The sequence below is a fragment of the Lithobates pipiens genome, unplaced genomic scaffold, assembly GCF_037356315.1.
Source record: "Lithobates pipiens isolate NorthernLeopardFrog02 unplaced genomic scaffold, aLitPip1_a1.2 Scaffold_10, whole genome shotgun sequence".
NCBI lineage: Eukaryota > Metazoa > Chordata > Amphibia > Anura > Ranidae > Lithobates > Lithobates pipiens.
Genome location: NW_027507686.1, coordinates 162773987 through 162799338, shown reverse-complemented (window position 1 = coordinate 162799338; position 25352 = coordinate 162773987). Strand labels below are relative to the sequence as shown.

The 25352-nt window shown below is 43.0% G+C and overlaps 1 protein-coding gene across 5 annotated transcripts in view; it reads right to left on the bottom strand.

The window, feature by feature from the left end:
• CDHR5 (cadherin related family member 5) overlaps positions 1–25352 on the bottom strand; it is a 194485-nt gene that overhangs the window by 143725 nt on the left and 25408 nt on the right. For all 5 annotated transcript variants that reach the window (XM_077458846.1, XM_077458855.1, XM_077458863.1 and 2 more), the window contains exon 2: positions 722–885. In XM_077458846.1, the coding sequence (XP_077314972.1) occupies positions 722–885 (164 nt within the window). The remainder of the gene's footprint in view (positions 1–721; positions 886–25352) is intronic.

Sequence of the window (25352 nt, the reverse complement as noted above, 5' to 3'; positions counted from 1 at the left end):
TGTATTCTTGTTCAAATAAACAGTTCTTATTCGGGTTTACTCTAAAACTGGTGTTACCAGAGTTCTTGGTGTAACTATAGCCTCACCCGGAAACCCTGCAACTGATCTTGTGTAACAGAGTTTGGGAAGCAGCTTCTTGTTGGAGATAACCAGTCAGGGAGTCCGGATTCCGTCACAGCCACCACAGTTATAATTCTATGTTATTAAGTCATGAGGACATCCTGATGGACTCTGCTTGGTTGATCATTGGTTTGGTCTATAACGTGCATATTTTATTTACATATGTCTGAGATGTCTTCAGTGGCTCTATTTTCATATCTGTATGGAAATCAATAAACATATAATTTTCTCTAAAGTGAACAATGTGTGTGCTTGAAACCCTGTACCTCGGGCCTTTAGAAAGTACTCATAACCAGGTTATGTTCGACGTCGCTATAGAGAGCTTCTATGTCTAAACTTGCCAGCCATACATCATCAATCAATACTACCTCTTCCAATTTGTTGACAAAATCAGGGGTATCTTTGATGTAAGACGACAATCCATATACATAAGGCCACAGGATAAAGTCTATATGTTGACTAGCCAGCTTCTGGCCACACATACATTTAGCGGATTATCTTCCTTCAGTCTGTAAACATTATTCCATAGTTTTGGATAAAGGAGAAAAGGTTAAAAGAACTTTTTTAAAACACCAGAATTTCTTCCAAGGAAGCGGCTTACCTCAAAGTCCACTTCTCGATTCATTTGCAAACGTGATCCATTTATTACAAATGTATCCCCTTCCACTTCCACTGTGTAGCCCGGTCCAAGGGATATCTCTGTTACCAGAGTCCCCACAGGACTGTTTTCTTCAATTTTTGGAGCTTTGTTAAGAGTAACACAGGCTGATAAAAAAAAATATATATATAACTGTTATATCAGCTTTGGAATGTTAGTTTAAAAAATTACAGTTGATTATAAAGACAAAGGTACTCAAACACAGAGTAAACTGACTCCAGGGTTGAGAACCTTTAGGCTGGATTCACACCTATGCATATTTTGTGCTTTTTGCATTTTGCAAATTTGCACTACAGATCGTGTTCCGTAGGAATCAATGTTAAATGGACTCTAGTGCAAATCTGCAAAATGCAAAAAGCACTAAAACTGCATAGGTGTGAATCCAGCCTTAGGTAGTGACACATATATTTTCCTCAACTGTACTAGCTGATTAAGGCTGGATTCTCACCTATGCATTTTTAGTGATTTTTGCATTTTGCTGATTTTCACTACAGAACGTGTTCCATAGGAAACCACTTTAAATGGACTGTAGTGCAAATCTGCAAAATGCAAAAAGCGCCAAAAATGCATAGGTGTGAATCCAGCCTAAGGGCCTCTTTACACCTGTGCGGTACATTAACATACTTGTAATAACACAAATTATGCCACATGGTAATACATTGTGTTAAGGCAGTCTTCATTTGAATGGACTGTCAACACAACACAATGGACCTAAAATTGTAATGCACTCTTTTTGCCAATGCAGGGCACACAACACACAGTGCATAACCTGCATTGATATGTGTAACAGGACATGGGTTAATGAAACACATAGATGTGAAGCTGACCTAAATTCCTCCTGACAAACAGGTAAATACAACAATGAAATACATCTATTTTACCTGCCTAAAGCCTTATATTTCTGTCCATCCAATCCTGAGATTTACACTGCTCTGACACATAGCACAGCTATTACTGGAGAAGCAGAAGACCTGATTTACCTTTGCTGCAGTTAAATAATACATACAAGCCTCGTCCCTCCCCAAGTCCGTGACTTTGTTCTTACTGTAGATTAAAGCACCACACCAGGAATTGATTGTCTGTGTATATTTTTATTCCTAATTGAATTAGAATAACATATGGAGCCAATGTGTTTTGGGGGCCTCAGACACACCCTTTTATCAGAGCTTTTTCTGCACTAAAATAAAACATCTGTTTGTTTCACCATATGCTTTGCAGACTTACCTGGTAATGAACATGTCCTTTGGTGTGGAAAAGATGCCAGCCGAGAATCTGAATATTTCTTCCAGATACCACCATAATTATAATACTAATAGGGTTCCAACACCTATCTTTCCAAGCCTGAGACTTGACAGTGCATGGAGAAGAGGCAGACTGATGAGCATATTTTTCTGTCACTGTACTCTCTCCTCCTATCAGCATGCTTCTTGTTAGCACATGAGCAACGCAGCACATCTGATTGTTTTTCCTCACTTAATCCGAGCACTGTGGTGCAGGGATTTCAATATAGAGCAGGCATATTCAAAACATTAAAAGATCTTTCTTGAGAAAGCTTTTTCATGTTTGGATCAACCAAGCATGCATGTTTATGGCTATGTAGAAGGGGCACAAGAATTAGAAAGACATTCCCAGAGCTAGATTATTTTAAAGCATGACTCCACTTTTGTTGAGAAAAAACCATCCCCCCTGGGTGATCTATGTACATTGCAAGGATTATAACAAACTTTGTTGCAGATTCCTGACTTTTGTTATTCTTAATAAATCACTGTTTGTTCCTCTGTGCCCCTGTGCTTAGTGGGTCTAATGTGAGGGGTTTCATTATTATCAATCAGGTGTGCACCTGCAGAGCACTAATCAGGAAAGCTGCTGGCCCGGCATCCCTTTAGACATGTTCCTATTGGGAGTATCTCACCAAAAATTACATTTTTGTTGCAGGGGATGCCTGAAATCTGACTTGTATTTTAGGCAGACTTCTAGGAAGTTTGGTGAGCCAATCACACAAGCAGGAAATTATGTTTCTGGGGAGGCGTTTTCTACACATTCTGTGTACAGAACAACTCCAGGTAGCCATATTGCATTTATAGAAAATTACAGCGGCTGCAGATTGAAAAGCAAAGGTCATTTTTAATAACATTCAATTACAATATGACTTGTGTCACAATTGTATACGCTATATTATTTTTTCTTTATTTGCTATTTTTTTCCCCACGAAAGTGGAGTTAACCTCTTAGGGAAATAATACTAATTAGCCTAAATAAAATCCAATGTGGCTAGTTCCCCAAAGATTAGTTGACTAGAGATGTGTGTTAAGACATGCTAGTGCCCGTAGTTGTAGAATGTTACTCGCTACTCATTGATAATCCCAGGTCTCTGCAGACTTCTGCATCAATCAGTAGTTAAAGCGGAGTTCCAGTTAAAAAAAAAAACATTTTTTAAGTCTGCTGCTAAAAACACTGCAGCTGCTGACTTTTAATAATCGGACAATTACCTGTCCCAGGGTCCAGCGATGTGGGGGGAAGAAGCCCCGCTCATCTCCTCCTCCTCTTTGCGGCGCCGGCATTGTCACTGTGGGTGCCCGGCTGTGGCTTCACAGCTGGGCATGCACTGCGCATGTGACTGGCCCGGCAACCATCTGGGACGTGTGACGTGAAAAATGATTGCCCAGGAAGTGGCAGAGGTGATCTTTCTTCCAGCGCTGCGGGTGCGCCAGGAGGATGTGGGAGCTAGAACCCTCTAAAAAGAGGGTTTTCGCACACCCCCCCCCCCCCCCCAAAAAAAATTACATGCCAAATGTGGCATGTCAGGGGGTCACCTTCCCTTAAAGCGGAAGTTCAATTTTTGGGTGTAACTCCGCTTTAAACGGAAGTGTTTACAAACCTGACTGGCATATGATTTAAAGGATTTTTAAGTGCAAAGTTTCAAGTAGTAGGCTGACCCTACAGTATACAATTTTCTTGTCAAATTTTCCTTTAGATTTACCAAATCCATATAATATGAGGTCAAACCTAAGCACTTTCAATTTGTATGCAATAAGGCAGGCCCGTGCACTACATATTTTAACCACTTGGGTACCGCGCTATTGCCGAATGACGGCATTAGCGCGGACCTAGATTTCCGGGACTACGTCTATTGACGTCGTCCCGGTTACGAGCGGCCTGCGGCGAGGCGCGCTCTGTGATCGGCGAGTCCGTGAGACTCGCCTGATCACCGATCCGTGTAAGGGGTCGATCCCGACCCCTTATCACGTGATCAGCTGTCAGCCAATGACAGCTGATCATGTGATAGAACGGAGCCGGTAATCGGCTATTATTCCTCCTCGCGCTGACAGCGCGAGGAGAAAAAAAAAAAAGGCGATCACCGGCGGCCGTGATCGGGACATCAGTCCCGATCACGGCCAGCAATGAAAGTCACCACATGCCACCTGCCAGTGCCCACCTGCCAGTGCCCCCCGTCTGTGCCCATAATGCCCACAGTGCCACCCACAGTGCCACCCACAGTGCCACCCCACAGTGCCACCCCACAGTGCCACCCACAGTGCCACCCACAGTGCCACCCAATCTGCCTCAAAGGTGCTGCACCCCAGTGCCGCCCATCAGTGCCCAGCAGTGCCGCCCATCAGTGCCCAGCAGTGCCACCTATCAGAGCCACCTATCAGTGCCACCTATCAGTGCCCATCAGTCCCATCTATCTGTGGTACCTATCAGTGCCCATCCGTGCCACCCATCCGTGCCACTTATCCGTGCCACCCATCCGTGCCATCTTATCTGTGCCCATCTTTGCCCATCAGTGCCGCCTTATCTGTGCCCATCGGTGCCGCCTTATCTGTGCCTATTAGTGCCGCCTTAACTATGCCTATCAGTGCCCACCAGTGCAGCCTATCAGTGCCCACCAATGCAGCCTATCAGTGCCCACCAATGCAGCCTATCAGTGCCGCCTTATCAGCGCACTTCAATGAAGGAGAAAAATGACCCGTTTGCAAAATTTTATAACAAACTATTAAAACATGATTTTTTTTTTTGCATCTTTTTTTGTTTGTTTAGCAAAAAATAAAACTCTGAGCTGTAACTAAATACCACCAAAAGAAAGCTCTATTTGTGGGAAAAAAATGATAAAAATTTCATTTGGGTACAGTGTTGTATGCCCGCGCAATTGTCATTCAAAATGCATCAGCGCTGAAAGCTGAAAATTGGTCTGGGACTGAGGGGGGTTTAAGTGCCCAGTAAGCAAGTGGTTAAGGTAAATCTAAAGGAAATTGAACAAGAATGTATGGTAAGCCTTACCCTACTAACTCTGTACTCGTTAGTTTCAGTTTGAAGCATATAGAACAAACATATTTATTTACATTTGTGGAGTTAGTTGAAGAAACGTTGAAGACATTTCAGTGATCTTTTCTGTCATTTTATTCAATTTTAGCCATTTCACCATATTCATATAAATTCAAATAGATTTGTTTTAGTGGTATTTTACTCCTTTTTGTTATTGTCTTATTATGATTAAATCAATTTTCCAATGGGTTTCATGTTTTTAGAAAAGGTGAAAGGAACCTTTTGCCTTTTAAAACCTGCTTGCTTACATTAACCACTTGCCGACCGTATAACTTTGCCCTTGTACACGCGGTCAGAGATTCCGACGGAAAATGTCCAATCGGACCGTGTTGTCGGATAATCCGACTGTGTGTGGGCTCCATCGGACTGTTTCCATCAGAATATCCGACGGGCAAAGTTTTAGAGCTGGGCTATAAAACTTTCCGACAATATGATCCAATCGGACTTTGTCCGACTGTGTGTAGAGAATTCCGATCGGACAAAGTGCCACGCATGCTCAGATCAAATTCCTAGATTAAAGCTATTGGCTACTAGCCTGAATGTAGTCCCATCGTAACGAAATAACGTCATCACGTTACGTACGATCGGATTTGTAGTTTCGGACAAAATCCGACGGATTATGTTGTCGGAATGTCCAACCGTGTGTACAAGGGCTTAGATATACAGCGTTAAGGCAGCTCTCTGTGCCAGATCATGTATTAGGTACTTCTGAGTAGGGGGCAAGGAAGTAATGGATTTTCTTTCCCCGCAAAGCAAGGAATAAAATCCATTACTTCTCTTAGTAAAAGCAGCACACCTAGTACACACAAACACTGGCTAGACACACATTTAACACTTTGCTTGCCCTAGATGTTTAACCCCTTCCCAGCCAGTATCATTAGTAGAGTGACAGTGCATATTTTTAGCACTGATCACTGTATTAGTGTCACTGATTCCCAAAAAGTGTCAAAAGTGTCAGTTAGTGTCCAAGTGTCCACCACAATATCGCAGTCGCGCCCCCATTACTAGTAAAAATAAATAAATGAATGAAAAAATTCCAATATATCCCATAGATTGCTGACGCTATAATTTTTGCACAAACAAATCAATATACGCTTATTGGGGTTTTTTTTGTAACCAAAAATATGTAGCATAATACACACTAGCCTAAATTTGTGAAGAAATTTGATCTTTTAAATTTTATTGGATGTGTTTCATAGCAGAAAGCAAAAAAAATATAGATTTTTTTTTTCAAAATTGTTGGTATTTTTTTGTTTATAGCGGCAAAAAATTTGAAACGCAGTGGTGCTCAAATAACACCAAAAGAAAGCTCTACTTGTGAGAAAAAAAGGACATACATTTTATTTGTGTACAGCATTACATGAGTGCACAATTGTCAATTAGAACAACGCAGTGCTGTATCACAAAAAATGGTCTGATCATGAAGGGGTGTGAATCATTCAGAGAGCAAGTGGTTAAAGGTGCACTATGTAACACGTAGGGTGGAGCCTATTGACATAAACACACAAGTAAGATGGTCCAACTAGCCAGGAGAGTACTGGCTGTTCAGAAAGCTGTCTTTCTATGTGCACAGGTTGTAGTGTACATTTTAATGTAAGTAAACTGGCTACAATTTTTGGCTAATTAATAATATCAAGCTGGCTTACAGTATGCGGATTCAGTTTTTCCTATCTGTTGAAATATGTTTTCCGGAATCACTATCTGCGGATTTCTGACTGTGGAGAGTATCAGAGGTTTCCCCCCTATTGTCTTGGAAAAAAGAGTGTTTGATTTTACCTTAAGGCCTCATGCACGTTGGATATTTTTGGACGTTTTTACAGCAGCTGTTTTTGGCAGTAGACCTTTTTTTTTCATTAAACTCTCCATCATGTTATCCTATGTGTCAATGCACACATAGGCTGTAATCAGCAGTTTTGGGCAGTAACTTTTTTGAGCAGTTAAAAAAAACCAAAATTAGTGGGTTCTGAGAGAAGTTTTTCAGCTGTAAAAACGCTCTAACGCTGATAAACACTGATAAACATCGATAAACGCTCAAAAACATCACACACCAGCTTTTTTTAATGTTTTTGATCCATTGTAAAAAAAAAAAAACACTAAAAACTCTAACACAGAAAAATGCAAAATGCTAATAAACACTAAAAAACGCTATTGCAAAAAAGTTGAAAAGCTTACTGCAAAGCTACTGACGTTTTTGTAACGTTATTTTAACGTCCAGTGTGCATGAGGCCTCAAGGTCCAACGAAAAAGGTGAGTGTGGTTCAGAAGAGTGAGTAAGGGCCGGTTCACACAGGGGGAGACACGAGGCGACACGACTTGCCGTGCCGCGACCTGACAAGTCGCCCCCGTTCTGTACAATGGAACCGTTCTAAGAGGAGCGACTCGAGTCGCTCCGACTCAGAAAAAAGGTTCCTGTACTACTTTTGGGCGACCTCGGGGCGACTTGCATTGACTTCTATACAGAAGTCATTTGCAAGTCGCCGCTGAGGTCGCGGCAGGTCGCGGCGAGGCAAGTCGTGTCGCCTCGCATCGCCCCCTGTGTGAACCGAGCCTTAAGGTTCCTTCGCACAGAGTCATAACACCAACAAAAACACAGACTTTTCCTGAGATACTGGGTCATTTTAAAGTGGTTGTAAACCCTTACAACCAACTTTGACCTACAGGTAAGCCTAGATTAAGGCTTACCTGTAGGTCCAAGAAATATCTCCTAAACCTATACGGTTTAGGAGATATTTGCCCGAAGACAGCCACCGCTGTCTAGGGCGCATGCGCCGTAGACAGCGGCGCGCAGGCGCACTGGGGCAGGCCGCAGATCGCGGCGATATGCCGCAAGCGTCGCTCCGGGTTCCATGGCAGCGGCGAAGAGGAAGACGGAGGACCGCTTCGGGGGCTTCGTTCTCAGGTAAGTTATTCATAATGAGCTAGTATGCTATGCATACTAGCTCATTATGTCTTTGTCTTGCAGGATTTTTTTTTCAGGTTTTTTTAAAAAGGGTTTACAACCACTTTAAGTTTTGATTGGTGGATATACCTATATGCATGTTGTGCTAGAGAGAAAAAATACATAATTATGACATCTTTATATAGTTTAGTTTTTATATGATGATTTAATTTATGAGGGAAAAAAGCAGTCCAAATCTGCCTGGCCCTATGTGAAAAAATAGTTGCCTCCCCTCCTTGCTAAATCATGAATGAACCACATTTTTTGGAAAGCTGAGTTAAATTCCACTTAAAAAACAGAGGGATGCCAGGATCAACCACAAAATAAATTTAAACTGTTTCTTATTTTTAACTTTCACTCATTCATATTATTTTGTGAATGCAGTCTGTGTGATCCAAACCGCATAAACAAAAGATTTGGAGAATAAAGAAAGGATATCTCCAAAAGTAGATCACTAGCGAACACTAAGTTTAGTGCAAAAAAATATATTTTTATTACAGAATTTCCCACTACTAATTTATACAACACCATATAAAAAAGGATTTTTACAAATATCACAAACTCATTAAAAAACCATTGACAACATTGTCAATAATATTAAAAACATACAAGCGGGGCCACGGCTGCCTACATCACTTTCATACCACAGTCACCAAGCCAAACAAAGTTACGCTTAACTCCTCTCACATCCATGAGAATTTCTACTAATGAGTTCAGTTAATAACTAATAGCATATCAGTTGTGCTGGATAAATGAGCAAAATTGTTGTCCACTTCCTTGTGAGGTTTCTGTTTGAATATAATCTCACAGTGCAGTTTATGTTGGTGACTTGTAAAATAGGTAATCTTCTACTGATAATGTCATGCAAGATCTCAAGAGAATCACCAATAGATATCAGCGGGGGAGTACTAGAAGTCAGTGATATCTTTCCTCTTTCAAAAGTAACATTCACAGCTTATGATACTCTCACCACATCCGCCGTGTTAAGCTTCCGTCCATCCGACTAATTCCTCTACCCCGTGGTGTCTCTGATTGATCACACCAACGCCGCTGCATTCAAAGAGCTCAGTTCAAGCAGCACGCGGTCCAGCTGTAGCGCGCTGACGTCACTGCTGACACATTTCACCAACCAATTGCTGTTGGTTTCTTCAGAGCAAGGAGGAGTTAGCAGTGACACATTTAAATAGGCCTACGATGCTGTAATTCCTATTTTAACCTTTAGATGTCATCCCTGCCAACATTCAACACCAAACATTCAGCGAAATTTCCATCTGCAACATGCGATAATCTGTTTAAACCTGCCTGGCCCTATGTGAAAAAGTAATTGCCCCCTCCCATGCTGAATCATGAATGAACGGTGATTAACCACAACTTTTTGGAAAGCAGAGTTAAATTTCACTTGCCCCACCTAGGCCTGATTACTGCGAGACCTGTTGAATCAAGAAATCACTTAAACAGAAGCTGTCTCACAAAGTGAAGCAAGCAACACATCCTGCTGTGATCTAAAGAAATTCAAGAACAGATAAGAAACAAAGTAATCGACATGTATTCGTCTGGAAAAGGTTACAAAGCCATTTCTAAGGCTTTGGGGCACCAGCGAACCACGGGGAGAGCCATTATCCACAAATGGAGAAAACATGGAACAGTGGTGAACCTTCCCTGGAGTGGCCGGCCTACCAAAATTACTTGAAGAGCACAACAACCACTTATCCAGGAGGTCAAAAAAACAAAAACCCAGAAGAACATCTAAAGAACTGCAGGCCTCACTTGCCTTAGTTAAGGCCAGTGCTCATGATTTAACAATAAGAAAGAGACTGGGCAAAAATAGCATCCACGGGAGAGTTCCAAGGTGAAAGACACTGCTGGCCAAAAATAACACAAAGACTCGTATCTCACATTTGCCAAAAAACATTTTGATTATCCCTAGGCCTTTTAGGCAAATATTCTGTGGACTGATGAGAAAAACGAAGGTGTGTGCCCCATTACATCTGGTGTAAATCTAACACAGCATTTCATAAAAGAACATGATACCAACAGTCAAACATGGTGGTCGTAGTGTGATGGTCTGGGCTGCTTTGCAACTTCAGGACCTGAACGACTTGCCATAATTGATGGAGCCATGAAATATGAGCTCTACCAAAAAATCCTGAAGGAGAATGTCTGTCCATCAGCTTGTGACCTCAAGCTCAGTCGGGGTTATGCAGCAGGACAATGATCCGAAATACACTAGCAAGTCCACATCTGAATGGTTTTAAAAAACAAAACAAAATTAAGGTTTTGGGGTGGCCAAGTCTGGACTAAAATCTGATTGAGATGCTGTGGGATGACCTTAACCATTTCAGCCTCAAAGGATTTACCCCCTTCCTGACCGGGCAATTTTAGCGATTCGGCACTGCGTCGCTTTAACTGACAATTGTGCGGTCGTGCGACACTGTACCCAAACACAATTAACGTCCTTTTTTTCCCCACACAAATAGAGCTTTCTTTTGGTGGTATTTGATCACTTGTGCGTTTTTTATTTTTTGTGCTATAAACAAAAAAAGAGCAAAAATTTTGAAAACACAATACTTTTTACTTTTTGCGATAATAAATATCCTCTAATAAAAAAGAAATACATTTCTTCCTCAGTTTAGGCGGATATATATTCTTCTACATATTTTTGGTTAAAAAAAAACGCAATAAGCATATATTTATTGGTTTGCGCAAAAGTTATAGAGTCCACAAAATAAGGGATAGATTTATGGCATTTTTATTATTTTTTTTTTTACTAGTAATGGCGACGATCAGTGATATTTTATCAGGACTGCGACATTACGGCATACAAATCTGAGACTTTTGGGACCACTGACATTTATACAGTGATCCGATCTAAAAATAGCATGATTACTGTATACATTTCACTGGTAGGGAAGGGGTTAACACTAGGGGACGATCAAAGGGTTAAATGAGTTCCCTCAGCATGTTCTTATTGTAGGGGGGATGGGACTCCCTGGGGAAGGAGACCAATCTTTGTTCCTATATACTAGGAGAAAACGATCTGTCTCCTCTACCCTGGCAGAACTTGGATTTGTGTGTTTACGCACACAGATCCTCGTCCTGGCTTTGTCAGGAGTGATTTGTGCAGGGGAGCCATTCTGCCACCATCAGCCATTCTGACAAATATGCAAAAAAAATTTAAATCAGGAAGGGGTGCAAACACTTCTTCACAGCACTGTATATATTTGTGCATGTGTGCTGGTGTGTGTATATGTATGATATATTGTACCAAGTGACAGAATGAAGCAGTTGAAACAAACCTTTGGGGAGTCTCTCCGCAAAGCCAAAAGCAGCCACAGTGAAGATAGAGAGAAGTGGAATGTGTGGTAAATCTTTCATGATTAATTCACAAAAAAGCTGACTTCTTTAGGAAAAATTCCAAGTTTGTTTTCTTTTAAAGTGGTTGTATACCCACTTTTTTAACTTTTACCTACAGGAAAGCCTATAATAAGGCTTACCTGTAGGTAAAAAAAATATCTCCTAAACCTGTACGGTTTAGGAGATATTCCCCTCGGTATGCGCCGCTGACTGCAGCGGCGCATGCGCACAAGGGGGTTCTCTCCGTGAAAATCCGGCAGCGCTCGCCCGGCCGGATTGAAATCTCCCGCGCGCATGCGCGGGAGTGACGATATCGCGGCTCCGGCCACTCACAGCGCCGTAGCCGCGATACCCGGAAGAGACGCCGAGGGAGCATGTCGGCTCCCTCGGCGTGGATCGGGCGAGATGTCGGGGCCTCGTTCTAAGGTAAGTATTTCATAATGAGCTAGTATGCGGTGCATACTAACTCATTATGCCTTTTGCTTTGCAGGTTTAAAAAAATAAAAAAATAAATTGCGGGTTTACTACCGCTTTAAGCCCTGGTTTGCTCAAGTCCTCCAAACGAATGACTGTTTGTGCAACAGGCCCTGCTGGATCTAAGTATATTCAGGAATTCTGTGACTTGGCTGAGTGATGGACATGGCCAGCTGGTGTACATCTACTTACGTCAATGCAAGTAGACAGGGCTCAGAAAGCTAATCTGCCTAGAATCCTTTTTAGCTGAAAATTGTGATATACCAAACTGGCATGCTAATGATAACAGTATTTCCAGTCCTCTGATTATGACTGACCACCAGTAAATTAATTTAAGCTCATGATAAATTTATGTTATATTTAATAAAATGTGTACTCGTTTTATCTACAGAACAAAGCCAGTCTTCATAGTTTTATTCTATGATATGTTAACTTTTATATTCCTAATTGTTGGAACATTTTATAGGGAATTTATGATGTTTTTCCCTATTTTTTTTATTTACCATGTACAGGACTACAAGCTCTTTGTTTAATTATTTGCTATAGAGTTATGCCCTGTAAATATGGTCAGACTCTCCGATGGAAAATGTGCAATCGGATAACGTTGTCGCAAAATCCGACCGTGTGTGGGCTTCATCTGACTTTTTCCGTTGGAATTTCCAACACACAAAGTTTGAGAGTAAAATTTTCCGACAACAAAATCCAATCGTTTAAATTCCGATCACGCTCAGGATAAATTACGAGACGAAAGCTATTGGCTACTGCCCTCTTTGTAGTCCCGTTGTACGTGTTGTACGTCAACGCGTTCATCAAACAAATTGTAATATTACACAAAGATAACCCGAGCAAATCCAGGATGCAGTTTTTAAATTGTTATTTCATTTATTAAGGGAAAAAAGCTGTTCAAACCGGCCCTATGTGAAAAAGTAATTGCCCCCTCCCATGCTGAATCATGAATGAACGGTGATTAACCACAACTTTTTGGAAAGCTGAGTTAAATTTCACTTGCCACACCCAGGCCTGATTACCGCCAGACCTGTTGAATCAAGAAATCACATAAATAAAAGCTTTCTGACAAAGTGAGATCACAAAAAGCCACACATCATGCCACAATATAAAAAAGAAATCAAGAACAGATTAGAAACAAACATGTATCAATCTTGGAAGGGTTTCAAAACCATTGCTAAGGCTTTTGAATTGGAACTCCAGTGAACCACAGGGAGAGCCATTATCAACAAATGGAGATAACTTGGAACAGTGGTGAACCTTCCCAGGAGAGGCCAGCCTATAAAAATGACTCCAAGACCATGATGACGACTCATTTCAGGAGGTCATAAAAGAACCCAGAACAACATCTAAAGAACTGCAGGCCTCACTTGCCTCAGGTAAGATCAGTGTTCATGATTCAACAATATGAAAGTGACTGGGCGAGGGGGGCGCATGCGCGGCGCAATGCAGGACAGACGTGTGTGCTGAGAGCTCTGTCTGACCAGAATCGCTAGGCCTGATCCCCAGGGCCAATTCTCAACAAAAACTAAAAATATATCAGCATCCCTGGGGGACATTGCAGTGCATGAATTCCAGCAAAAAGAGAGGTAAATGCCTCTCCGGACACTCACTTACCAACTACCTGCTCAGCCTGGAACAACAGCAGGGTAAGATGTCCCAAAATGGCGCCGGTGCACGGGCTGCCTCAAACAGCTCCACACCGAGACAACCACTGCCTACAAAAGAATGTGAGTAAAACTCCCCTCTGTCTAAAGCAGACCTAGATGCAAGTCTCTCGGCCATATATGAGAAATTAGCTGATAAAATACAGCTTGAACTCCACAAATCAACAAATGCATTAACACTGGAGATTGCTAACATAGGAAGCCGTACAGATGTACTAGAGACTAAGCACGATGAACTCTTCCTTGCACACAGTGACCTCAGGAGAGATTAGAAAACACTTGCAGACAGCTTTACCTATATGCAAGCACACGTGGAAGATTTGGACAATCGAACTCGCAGAAACAATATTAGAGTGCGTGGTATCCCAGAGTCCACCATAGAGCTCTTCCCTGCAGTGTCAAAGGTATTCCACATGCTCTTGCCAAACAAACCCATGTCAGCCTTTGCATGGGACAGAATCCACAGAGAACTTCGCCCCAAACCACCTCCTGATAAACTCCTAAGCGATATAATAATGTGCATGAAGTTTTCTCATTTAAGAAGATATCAGGAGGGCATCCAGAAACACACCAAATATTGAGCTGGAAGACTTCAATTTACAAATTTACCCTGACATCTCTCCACCCACCCTAGACCTTAGACGCAGGATGAAAGAAGTACTACAATTCTGCAGACAGCCAGGATCAAATATCGATGGGGTTTCCCTTTTAAACTGTCAGTGATGCACAATGGCACCAAACACACAGTCTACAACATCATAGAAGGGAAAGAACTACTCGTCAAGCTGGGCCTGCTAGAACCTGAACCCCTTAACCATCTTCCTGTAACATCTCGTTCTTCACCTATCTGGACTACTGCCTCTTCTCGTCGTAATCCAAGGGACCAGAGGAGATGACGCCAATCCCTCCAGGACCAAGCTAAAAGGAATTTTTGTTTTCCCTTTTTTTTTTTGCTTTTTTGCTCCAGCTCTACTGCCAAGTGCTCCAAATCGGAGTATATGTTTTTTTCTTTTTAACCACTTGCCGACCAGCGCACGACGATGTACATCGACAGAATGGCACGGGCAGGCAAATGGGCGTACATGTACGTCCCTTTAAATTAGCCGCCCTGCCATCGGGAGCGCACCGCCGGCGGTGCGCTCCCACGCTGGTTGGGACCCCCGTGAGTCCGGTCGCAGGACCCGCGGAGTCGAACGCCGCGGGCATCCCCGCGATCGTCTCACGGAGCGGCCGAATGGAGAAGTGCCATTGTAAACAACATTTCTCCATTCTGCCTAGCAACTAGTGACGCTGATCTCTGCTCCATGTGATTGCAGCAGAGATCAGTGTTCACTAAATGAAAGCCCAACCCCCCCACAGTTAGTAACACATCCCTAGGAACACTCAACCCCTACACTGCCACCCACTGGTTAACCCCTTCACTGCCAGTGTCATTTACACAGGAATCACTGCATTTATATAGCAGTGATTACTGTATAAATGACAATGGTCCCAAAAATGTGTCAAAAATGTCCGATGGGTCCCCCACAATGTCGCAGTCACAATAAAAATCGCTGATGGCCGCCATTACTAGTAAAAAAAAATAATAAAAAATTATTAATAAAAATGCTATAAAACTATCCCTATTTTGTAAACGCTATAACTTTTGCGCAAACCAATCAATAATCGCTTATTGCGATTTTTTTTACCAAAAATATGTAGCAGAATATGTATCGGCTTAAACTGAGGGAAAAAAATGTTTTTATATATATTTTTGGGGGATATTTATTATAACAAAAAGTAAAAAATAATGCGTTTTTTTCAAAATTGTCGCTCTATTTTTGTTTATAGTGCAAAAAATAAAAACCGCAGGGGTGATCAAATACCACCAAAAGAAAGCTCTATTTGTGGGAAAAAAAGGATGTCAATTTTGTTTGGGAGCCACGTCGCACGACCGCGCAATTGTCAGTTAAAGCGACGCAGTGCCGAATCGCAAAAAGTGGTCTGGTCTTTGACCAGCAAATTGGTCCAGTCTGAAAGTGGTTAAAGAGCAGCAGTTGGAAAGGAAATGGACACTATAGTCTTACAGACCTTTTTATGTTTATGCTAATGCCCTTACGGCAGTTTAGAAACTAGGAGCCTCTAGATCCCACCAAATAAAAACCTGCTGCAAATCTAACTTACAATATGGGGGGCTCCACCACTCCTCCTCCAAAGCTTAACACCATGCAAATCTTGATTTTCCCTGACAGATGGTATTTCAAACCTCCCCAATATTTGAGACAGTGCATTAGATCACCCCTGTATTTAAGGGGGAAAATAGGAGGAAGGAGTGTTGGGGTTTGTTCCCCCCCTTTTTTTTGCCTTTTGTTCTCTTTTCTCTTAAGAAAATATTATTGGCTTAAAGGTTATTTTAGCTCTATGCCCTTGTACACACGGTCGGACATTCCGATGGAAAATGTCCGATCGGACCGCGTTGTCGGATAATCCGACTGTGTGTGGGCTCCATCGGACTGTTGCCGTCGGAATATCCGACGGACAAAGATTTAGAGCTGGGCTATAAAACTTTCCGACAACATGATCCGATCGGACTTTGTCCGATTGTGTGTAGAGAATTCTGATCGGACAAAGTGCCACGCATGCTCAGATCAAATTCCTAGACCAAAGCTATTGGCTACTAGCCTGAACGTAGTCCCGTCGTAACAAAATAAGGTCATCGGGTTCCGTACGATCGGATTTTACGACAACTTTGTCCGACCGTGTGTATGCAACACAAGTTTCGGAAAAAATCCGTCAGACAAAATCCAACGGATTTTGTTGTCGGAATGTCCGACCGTGTGTACAAGGGCTAATGCTTCATGTTTGCACTCTATATTACCCGTTACATTTTTGGCAATTTTTTGTGGTTATGCTTAGATTGTTACTCTTACGATGCACATAGTTGACTTTGTCAAATAACTTTACCTGGCACATCAGCCGCCGCTGGTTTGACCCCATACTCTCATCCGCGGCCTAGTGCGGCACTCCCTCTGGTTTGGGAACCATGCCGGGCCTGGTCTGTGAGTTTAGGACTTTTTTGTCCTCATTTAAAATCTGTAAGGTCAGATGACATTGAGTCCTCTGGCGCCTTATGGTACATTACAAATTACCCTTTTTTACCCTTATGGCACTTTTTCTAACTGGAATATTTTCTGGAAAATTCCATCCTTATATTTTTATAGGTCTATTCAAGAGGAAATTCAAACTATTGAACTACAGATGTTCTCTTGTCACAAGCCACAACCTTAATCTATATTACACACTGCTTACCTTTATATGTTGTGTTGACAACAGTTATAGCCTGTTATAGCCTACTATATATATACTCATAGCTTACTCCTCACATAGGTTTTTCTCTAACCTAGCCAATATAATTTTCCCAAATATCTCCTTTAAGAATGGGTCTTAAAAAATTTTCACGCAACATCCAATGGCTTAACTCCCCACACAAATGCAAAAAAGCATTCAGACACTATAAAAAACTGGGTGCTGACATTATCCTCCTCCAGGAAACCCACTTCTCCTCAGAGAATCACCCACACTACTTTGACAAAACTTACAACCAACATTACTACACTACATTCTCTAATGAATCAAGAAGGGTAGCAATATTTATTCGCAACTCTACCATCTTTGAAATACAAAACATTTATAAAGATGCAGATAGTCATTACATTATTCTGAAAGGCACAATGAATAAGCACTCACTTACAATCTCCTCCATATACTCCCCTAACGAAGCTCAAACCTCATTTTTCGATACATTTTTTGAAACTCTAGACCACTTTAGCTCCCGCCATATAGTACTAGGAGGAGACTTTAACTTAGCCGCACACCCCTTCTTAGATAGAAGCAATGTTACTCTTACCTCGAAGGCCTTCTCCAAGTCAATTAATCATTCAGCAAATTTCAATTGATTGACTCATGGAGAGCTCATCATTGGCGTGAAAGCCTATACCCACTACTCTCACCCATATGATTGTTATGCCAGACTTGATTATATTTTCAGTACTCCCATCCTTCTGGCAAACTCCTCGAGAGCTCGGATCCACCCCTGTCCATCGTCTGACCATGACATGGTTGCATTTGAAACCTCTCACATAGGTCTTGCTCCTACCCCATTTAATTGGCGTCTGAATGACTCCCTCTTATCTCATCCGTCCACACGCCTAAACATAAACACACACATTGAAGATTACTTCATTAATAACTCAACGGATGACATCTACCCTACTTCACTCTGGTCGGCGCATAAGGCGTTTTTTAGAGGACACCTGATTAGTATTGCAGCAGCCAAAAATAACTTATAGAAATTAAGTCCCTTATCAAGGACCTAGACTTGTTCTACATCAAGCTAGGCCAATCACCCTCCCCTGAAATCATGAAACAAATTCAACCTAAGCGTCTAGCTTTAGATACGATCCTTTCAGCAGACACTGAAAAATCCCTTCGATTTTCTAAGGCCAGATTTTTGCTACATGGCAATTGTACTTCTACCATGTTTGCAAAAAAACATAATCAAGAACACAAACCCCATCATATGTACAAGCTGCGTAACCAAACTGGTAACCTGGTCACTCACCCTCGAGAAGTCCTAGACATTTTCTCTTCTTTTTACAAAGATCTTTTCTCTGGCCCCCAAACTCAACCCCATCAAACCGCAATCAATTGGCTTGATAACATACACCTCCCTACCCTCAATGACCAACAAACCTCCACTCTCAATGATCCCTGCACAGATCAAGAAATCACTATATTAAAATCACTTAAAACATCGACTGCTCCTGGCCCAGATGGTTTTACCACATCATATTATAAAAATTTTGCACCTTTACTAGTACCCAGACTGACCAAGCTCTTCAACCATTTCCTTAGGAACAGCCGATTCCCTGAAGATATGCTCTTACCAAACCTATCCCCTATCCCCAAACCTCTCAAAGACCATACCCTCACTCAAAACTTTCGCTCTATGTCAGTCCTTAATAATGACTTGAAAATCTTCGGCAAACTTCTTGAAGACAGATTGGCATCAGTTATCAGGTCCCTTATTCACAATGATCAATCAGGATTCATACACGGTCAACAAATTACTGATAACATCAGACTTGTTACTAACATAGTCCAAAAACACTAATCTCTCCTCCTGCACGGTCTGCCTTCTCAGCCTTGATATACACAAGGCATTCCACAGTATAAACTGGTCATACCTTAACCATTTACTCCCTTAATTTGACATCACAGATAAATTTATCCATGGATTTAATGCCCTCTACCACCTCCCCCAAACCAGAATTAAAATACCAGGCCACAACTCAGACTTCTTTTCCTTAAGCAGAGGCACTAGAAAGGGCTGCCCCTTCTCCCCACTTCTATTTGCTCTAGCAATAGAATCCTTAGCACAAGCCATAAGAAACAACTCAAACATCAATGGTTACAACAAAGGCTCAAATTAATTCAAGCTGAGCCTCTGTGCTAATGATGCCTTATTATTTCTCACGAACCCCCTCACATCTATACCCAACCTAATTTCTGAACTCAACTCCTTTCGCACCTTATCAGGTCTAGGCATTAACATTAATAAATGTTCGGCCCTATCAATCTCTCCCCCAACTTGACCACCAGTTTACAGCAAAATTTCAACTTTATATGGTGTGCCAAGTCATTCAGATATCTTGGTGTCCAAATTACAACCCATTATAAATCATTATATAAAACCAATTACACCCCTCTTTTCTCGCAGTTCTTTACTTAAAGTATGGTCCACATATCTTATCTCCCTCCTTGGTAGGATCTGCATCTTCAAGATGACTATTCTTCCCAAACTATTATACTACTTCCGTGCTCTACCCATCAACGTCCCCAAAACTAGAATAGAAGCTCTTCAAAGAGAGATTAACAGATTTATCTGGTCAAAAAAGAGACCAAGATGTGGTTACTGCCTTATGTTTAGGCCCCAAAACACAGGAGAACTTGTCCTCTCTAATATCTGGCATAATGTCATAGCAACCAAACTTACACAAATGGCCCAATGGTTTGCCCCTACCCCATACATTCCATGGCTAAACTTCAAATCATCCTCTATTTCCCCATACCACTTACAAGGCTTATTATGGTCTAACCTAAACCACCACCACAAAACCCTTAAATTGAACAACATAGTAGCCCACTCTCTCCAAGTTTGGCTCAAAATGAACAAAACCTTTAAATTATCCTCAGACATCCCCCCTCTAGCATCCTTTTTAGATGACTCCAGACTATCACAAAACCATAACAATAACAACTCATTCCCCCACTGTCGTAACAATAATCTGACCACTTTGAGGTCCCTGATCTCAAACAAGGTGTTCCCTACTTTTCCTGCACTTCAATCCAAATACAATCTCTCTTCCTCCGAACTCACAAACTACCTCCAAATCAAAAACTTCTATACAGAACATTATTCGTTAGTCATCCAACTCCCAACGACTGTATTCGAACACATCTGTATACATTTCTCGAGAAATAAAGTCTTGATCTCCTTGCTTTATAGATATATAAACAACACTACGATGCCTGAAAAATCCAACCCAATGCTACAATTGGAATCTGATTTGCATAGTACTATCCCCATAGAAACCTGGAACACTATGATAGATAATTGCCGCAAATGAAATCTAGAAACCTCTTTTAGAGAATCACCAATGAATCTATTTTCCAGATTGTATTTGACCCAGTCAAAAATCCCCTCCTTTTCTATAAAAATCCACGCCTGATAGAATTAGTCACTTCCAACAAGAATGGTCCTCCGAGTGTTGGAGAGGGTGTAAAAACAAAACAATGTTCCACACTTGGTGGGACTGCACCATTATTTAAAAATATTGGTTGGAGATCTTAGATCTTATAAAGCTAATCACTAATGAAATAATCCCAGCGGTAATTTAATTTTGATATATATTTTTGTATGATGGAAAATTATAAAATTAAATAAAGAATTAAAAAAAAAAAATACACTCCTTTTACCCGGCAACTTCTCCATGCTGTTTCAGAAGCTGCACATTCCTTCATATCTTTTGAAGCTGTAAGCACCTAGAACCAGTGTGACGGGCTGCCGCTATGAAACTAGAATCTGTTGCAAAAAAAAGCATCATCCTCTCACCACAAATTTGCATATTATATGCAAATATCCCAGACATACCACCTCCCTGTGTTAGTTTGATTCACTCCTTACTCAGTTCTATCCAATGGATGATTGCTCTAAATTGGAAATCTAATAATTTACCCTGGCCTCAGGTATTATCTAGGATGGAAAGCCTTAAAATGTCTGAGAGAATTCACCACACTCTACATTAGGGATGAGCTTGGTGTTCGATTCGAACGTATGTTCGACTCGAACATCGGCTGTTGAATACCGAACATTATGGGCCGTTCGCGCCAAATTCGTGTGGTGCTCATGGCCCACAATGCACTGCGCCATCTCAGTGCATTGCTGGCTCATGATTGGCCAAGTATGCACTGTAACCCCGCATGCATGGCCAATCACTGCGCCGGCAGCGAGGAGAGCCATAATTGGCCACAGGCAAGATGCCTGTGTCCAATTATAGCTCAGGGGGTTTAGTACACGCCCCACACTATATGAGGCCACCAGCGCGGTGGCCTTGTGTAGTGTGTTCCGGCGTCTGCAGGAGTTAGTGTGTGTTGTGTGCCTCCAGCGCAGTATACACCTGTATCTACCCGTTATTGCTGTTGTTCTCTAATACAGCCATCTGCAGGAATTAGTGGGTGTTGTGTGCCTCCAGCACAGCACAATATACACCTGTATCTACCCTTTATTACTGTTGTTCTCTAATACAGCCATCTGCAGGAGTTAGTGGGTGTTGTGTGCCTCCAGCACAGCACAATATACACCTGTATCTACCCTTTATTGCTGGTGTTCTATAATAAAGGCATCTGCAGGAGTTAGTGGGTGTTTTGTGCCTCCGGCACAGCACAGTATACACCTGCATCTACCCTTTATTGCTGGTGTTCTATAATAAAGGCATCTGCAGGAGTTAGTGGGTGTTGTGTACCTCCAGCACAGCACAGTATACACCTGTATCTACCCTTTATTGCTGTTGTTTTCTAATAGAGCCATCTGCAGGAGTTAGTGGGTGTTGTGTGCCTCCAGCGAAGTATACACCTGTATCTACCCTTTATTGCTGGTGTTCTCTAATACAGCCATCTGCCGGAGTTAGTGGGTGTTGTGTACCTCCAGTGCAGTATACACCTGTATCTACCCTTTATTGCTGGTGTTCTCTAATACAGCCATCTGCAGGAATTAGTGGGTGTTGTGTGCCTCCAGCACAGCACAATATACACCTGTATCTACCCTTTATTGCTGTTGCTCTCTAATACAGCCATCTGCAGGAGTTAGTGGGTGTTGTGTGCCTCCAGCACAGCACAATATACACCTGTATCTACCCTTTATTGCTGGTGTTCTCTAATACAGCCATCTGCCGGAGTTAGTGGGTGTTGTGTACCTCCAGCGCAGTATACACCTGTATCTACCTGTTATTGCTGGTGTTCTCTAATACAGCCATCTGCAGGAATTAGTGGGTGTTGTGTGCCTCCAGCACAGCACAATATACACCTGTATCTACCCTTTATTGCTGTTGTTCTCTAATACAGCCATCTGCAGGAGTTAGTGGGTGTTGTGTGGCTCCAGCACAGCACAATATACACCTGTATCTACCCTTTATTGCTGGTGTTCTATAATAAAGGCATCTGCAGGAGTTAGTGGGTGTTTTGTGCCTCCGGCACAGCACAGTATACACCTGCATCTACCCTTTATTGCTGGTGTTCTATAATAAAGGCATCTGCAGGAGTTAGTGGGTGTTGTGTACCTCCAGCACAGCACAGTATACACCTGTATCTACCCTTTATTGCTGTTGTTTTCTAATAGAGCCATCTGCAGGAATTAGTGGGTGTTGTGTGCCTCCAGCGAAGTATACACCTGTATCTACCCTTTATTGCTGGTGTTCTCTAATATAGCCATCTGCCGGAGTTAGTGGGTTTTGTGTACCTCCAGTGCAGTATACACCTGTATCTACCCTTTATTGCTGTTGTTCTCTAATACAGCCATCTTCAGGAATTAGTGGGTGTTGTGTGCCTCCAGCACAGCACAGTATACACCTGTATCTACCCTTTATTGCTGGTGTTCTCTCATACAGGCATCTGCAGTAGTTAGTGGGTGTTGTGTGCCTCCAGCAGAGTATACACCTGTATCTACCCTTTATTGCTGGTGTTCTATCATACAGGAATCTGCGGGAGTTAGTGGATGTTTTGTGCCTCCAGCACAATATACACTACCCAATTGATGGTTTTCCCATCTCCCTGCAGGCCATTACTATGTCTGGAAGGCCAACAAGGAGAGGCAGACAGTCATGAGCCAATAAAAGAGGGCAAGCAGGCTCTGTGTCTAGAGACAACAGTGCTGGTCGTGGACGTGGTGCATCGTCATCAGCACGTGGCCATGGGACACGCTTGTCCTTATTTTCAGCAGCTGGACGCGTTGAGCCGCATTATGCCGAAGACTTGGTAGAGTGGATGACCAAGCCCTCTTCATCCTCCTCATCCTCTCTCACCCAGGCTCAGTGTACTAGCAAAGCAGCTGCCAACGCATCCTCTTCCCTAGTCTCAATGTCATCATCAGCCACTCCTTCCCTAGACCCACCATGTCCTCCTGAGGAGTGCCCCAAACTGTTTGAGCACAGTGTTGGGTACATGCTCCAGGAGGATGCCCAGTGTTTTGAAGGCTCTGATGATGACGATACTCAGCTAGAGGAAGGCAGTAGTGTGAGCACAGACAGAGGGGATGCTCAAGAAGGACAGCAATCTGGCAGTCATGCTCCACAAGCTGCAGCATACTGCCAGGTTTGCTCCAGTGATGAAGAGGTAGGGGATGATGAGGTCACTGACTCCACATGGGTGCCTGATAGGAGAGAGGAGGAGGAGGAGGCACATCTCCAATGGCACACCGACTGAATCACACTGCAGAGCTCCGCCTGTGCAGGGGGCTGCTTCTGCGCTCTATTCCAAAAGTTCTTTGGTGTGGGCCTTTTTTGAGACAAGTGCATCAGATCGCACCGCTGCTATCTGCAACATATGTCTCAAGCGTATCTTGCGTGGCCAAAACATTAGCCGCTTGGGCACCACATGCTTGACCTGACATATGTTGACCTGCCATGCAGCTCGTTGGCAAGCGTACCTTAAAGACCCACACCAAAGAACAAAGCGGACCTCTCCTTGCTCCTCAGCAGCTGGGATCTCTAACCCCACTAGACCTTCAGTCCTCTCTGAAACCTGCACTGAGAGGAATGAAGGTGTAGAATTAGGTGTGTCACAGCCAAATGCTTGCGAGCAATCTGCTAGTAGTACACCCACGTCTGATTGTAGCAGACAAATTTCATTGCCCCAGCTGCTGGACCATCGAAAGAAGTTCACTCCCAGACATCCACTTGCCCAGGTTTAAAGCTAGCTTGGCTAAATTGCTAGCACTTCAACTGCTGCCTTTTCTGTTGGTAGATTCGGTCCCCTTCCGTGAGTTTGTGCAATGTGTGGTTCCTCAGTGGCAGGCCACTTTTTCTCACGGAAGGCGATTCTGGTTCTCTACCGGCATGTGGAAGGCAATGTCTTTGCCTCGCTGGACAGGGCAGTCAGCGGTAAGGTGCATATTACCACTGACTCATGGTCCAGCAGGTATGGACAGGGACATTACCTATCTTTCACGGCCCATTGGGTCACTCTTCTGGCAGCTGGGAAGGATGCAGGACAAGGTGCAGTAGTGTTGGAGGTTGTTCCGCCACCACGCCTCCAACATGCTATTACTGGTTGTGGCACACCTCTCTCCTCCACCCCCTCCTCTTCTTCTTCCTCCATGGCCTCTTCGAGTGCTCTATCCTCGGAACCAGCGGTGCTCCGTAGGAGTTCAAGGGACTACGCAAGTACGCAGGCAAAAAGATGCCATGCTGTGCTTGCGCTGTTTTTTTTGGGGGACAGGAGCCAGATATTTTGTCAGCTCTGCAGGGGCAGGCCGAGAAATGGTTGACGCCACGCCAGCTTAAACCAGGAATGGTGGTTTGCCACAATGGCACCAACCTCTTCTCCGTCCTCTGACAGGGACAACTGACCCATGTGCCCTGTGTGGCTCACATCCTTAACCTGGTGGTGCAGCGGTTCTTGGGCAGGTACTCAGGCTTACAGGATATCCTAAGGCAGGCCAGGAAAGTCTGTGTGCATTTCCGATGATCATTTAATGCCAGTACTCGACTGGCTGAGCTCCAAAAGGAGTTGAACCTGCCCAAGAACCACCTTATATGTGACATACCCACCAGGTGGAACTCAACGGTGGCCATGCTGCAGCAGCTGCACACGCAGCAGAGGGCCATCAATGAGTACCTGTGTGACTACGGCACCAGGACAGGGTCAGGGGAGCTTGTTTTTTTCTCACCACGCCAGTGGGGCATGATCAGGGATGCATGCACTTTCCTTTCACCATTTGAGCAGGCCACAAGGATGGTGAGCAGTGACAGTGCATGCATCAGTGACACTGTACCTCTTGTCCACCTGTTGGAGCATACGCTGCATGGAAAAATGGACAGGGCACTTGAGGCAGAACAGAGGCTGGAAGAGGAGGACTTCCTTGCCTCTCAAGGCCCCCTATATCCAGACAGTGTTCCTGCTGTCCCACCCATCACACAGGAAGAGGACAAAGAGGAGGAGGATTGTGTCAGCATGGAGGTGGAGCTTGGCACTCAGCATCAGCAGCAGCAATCTTG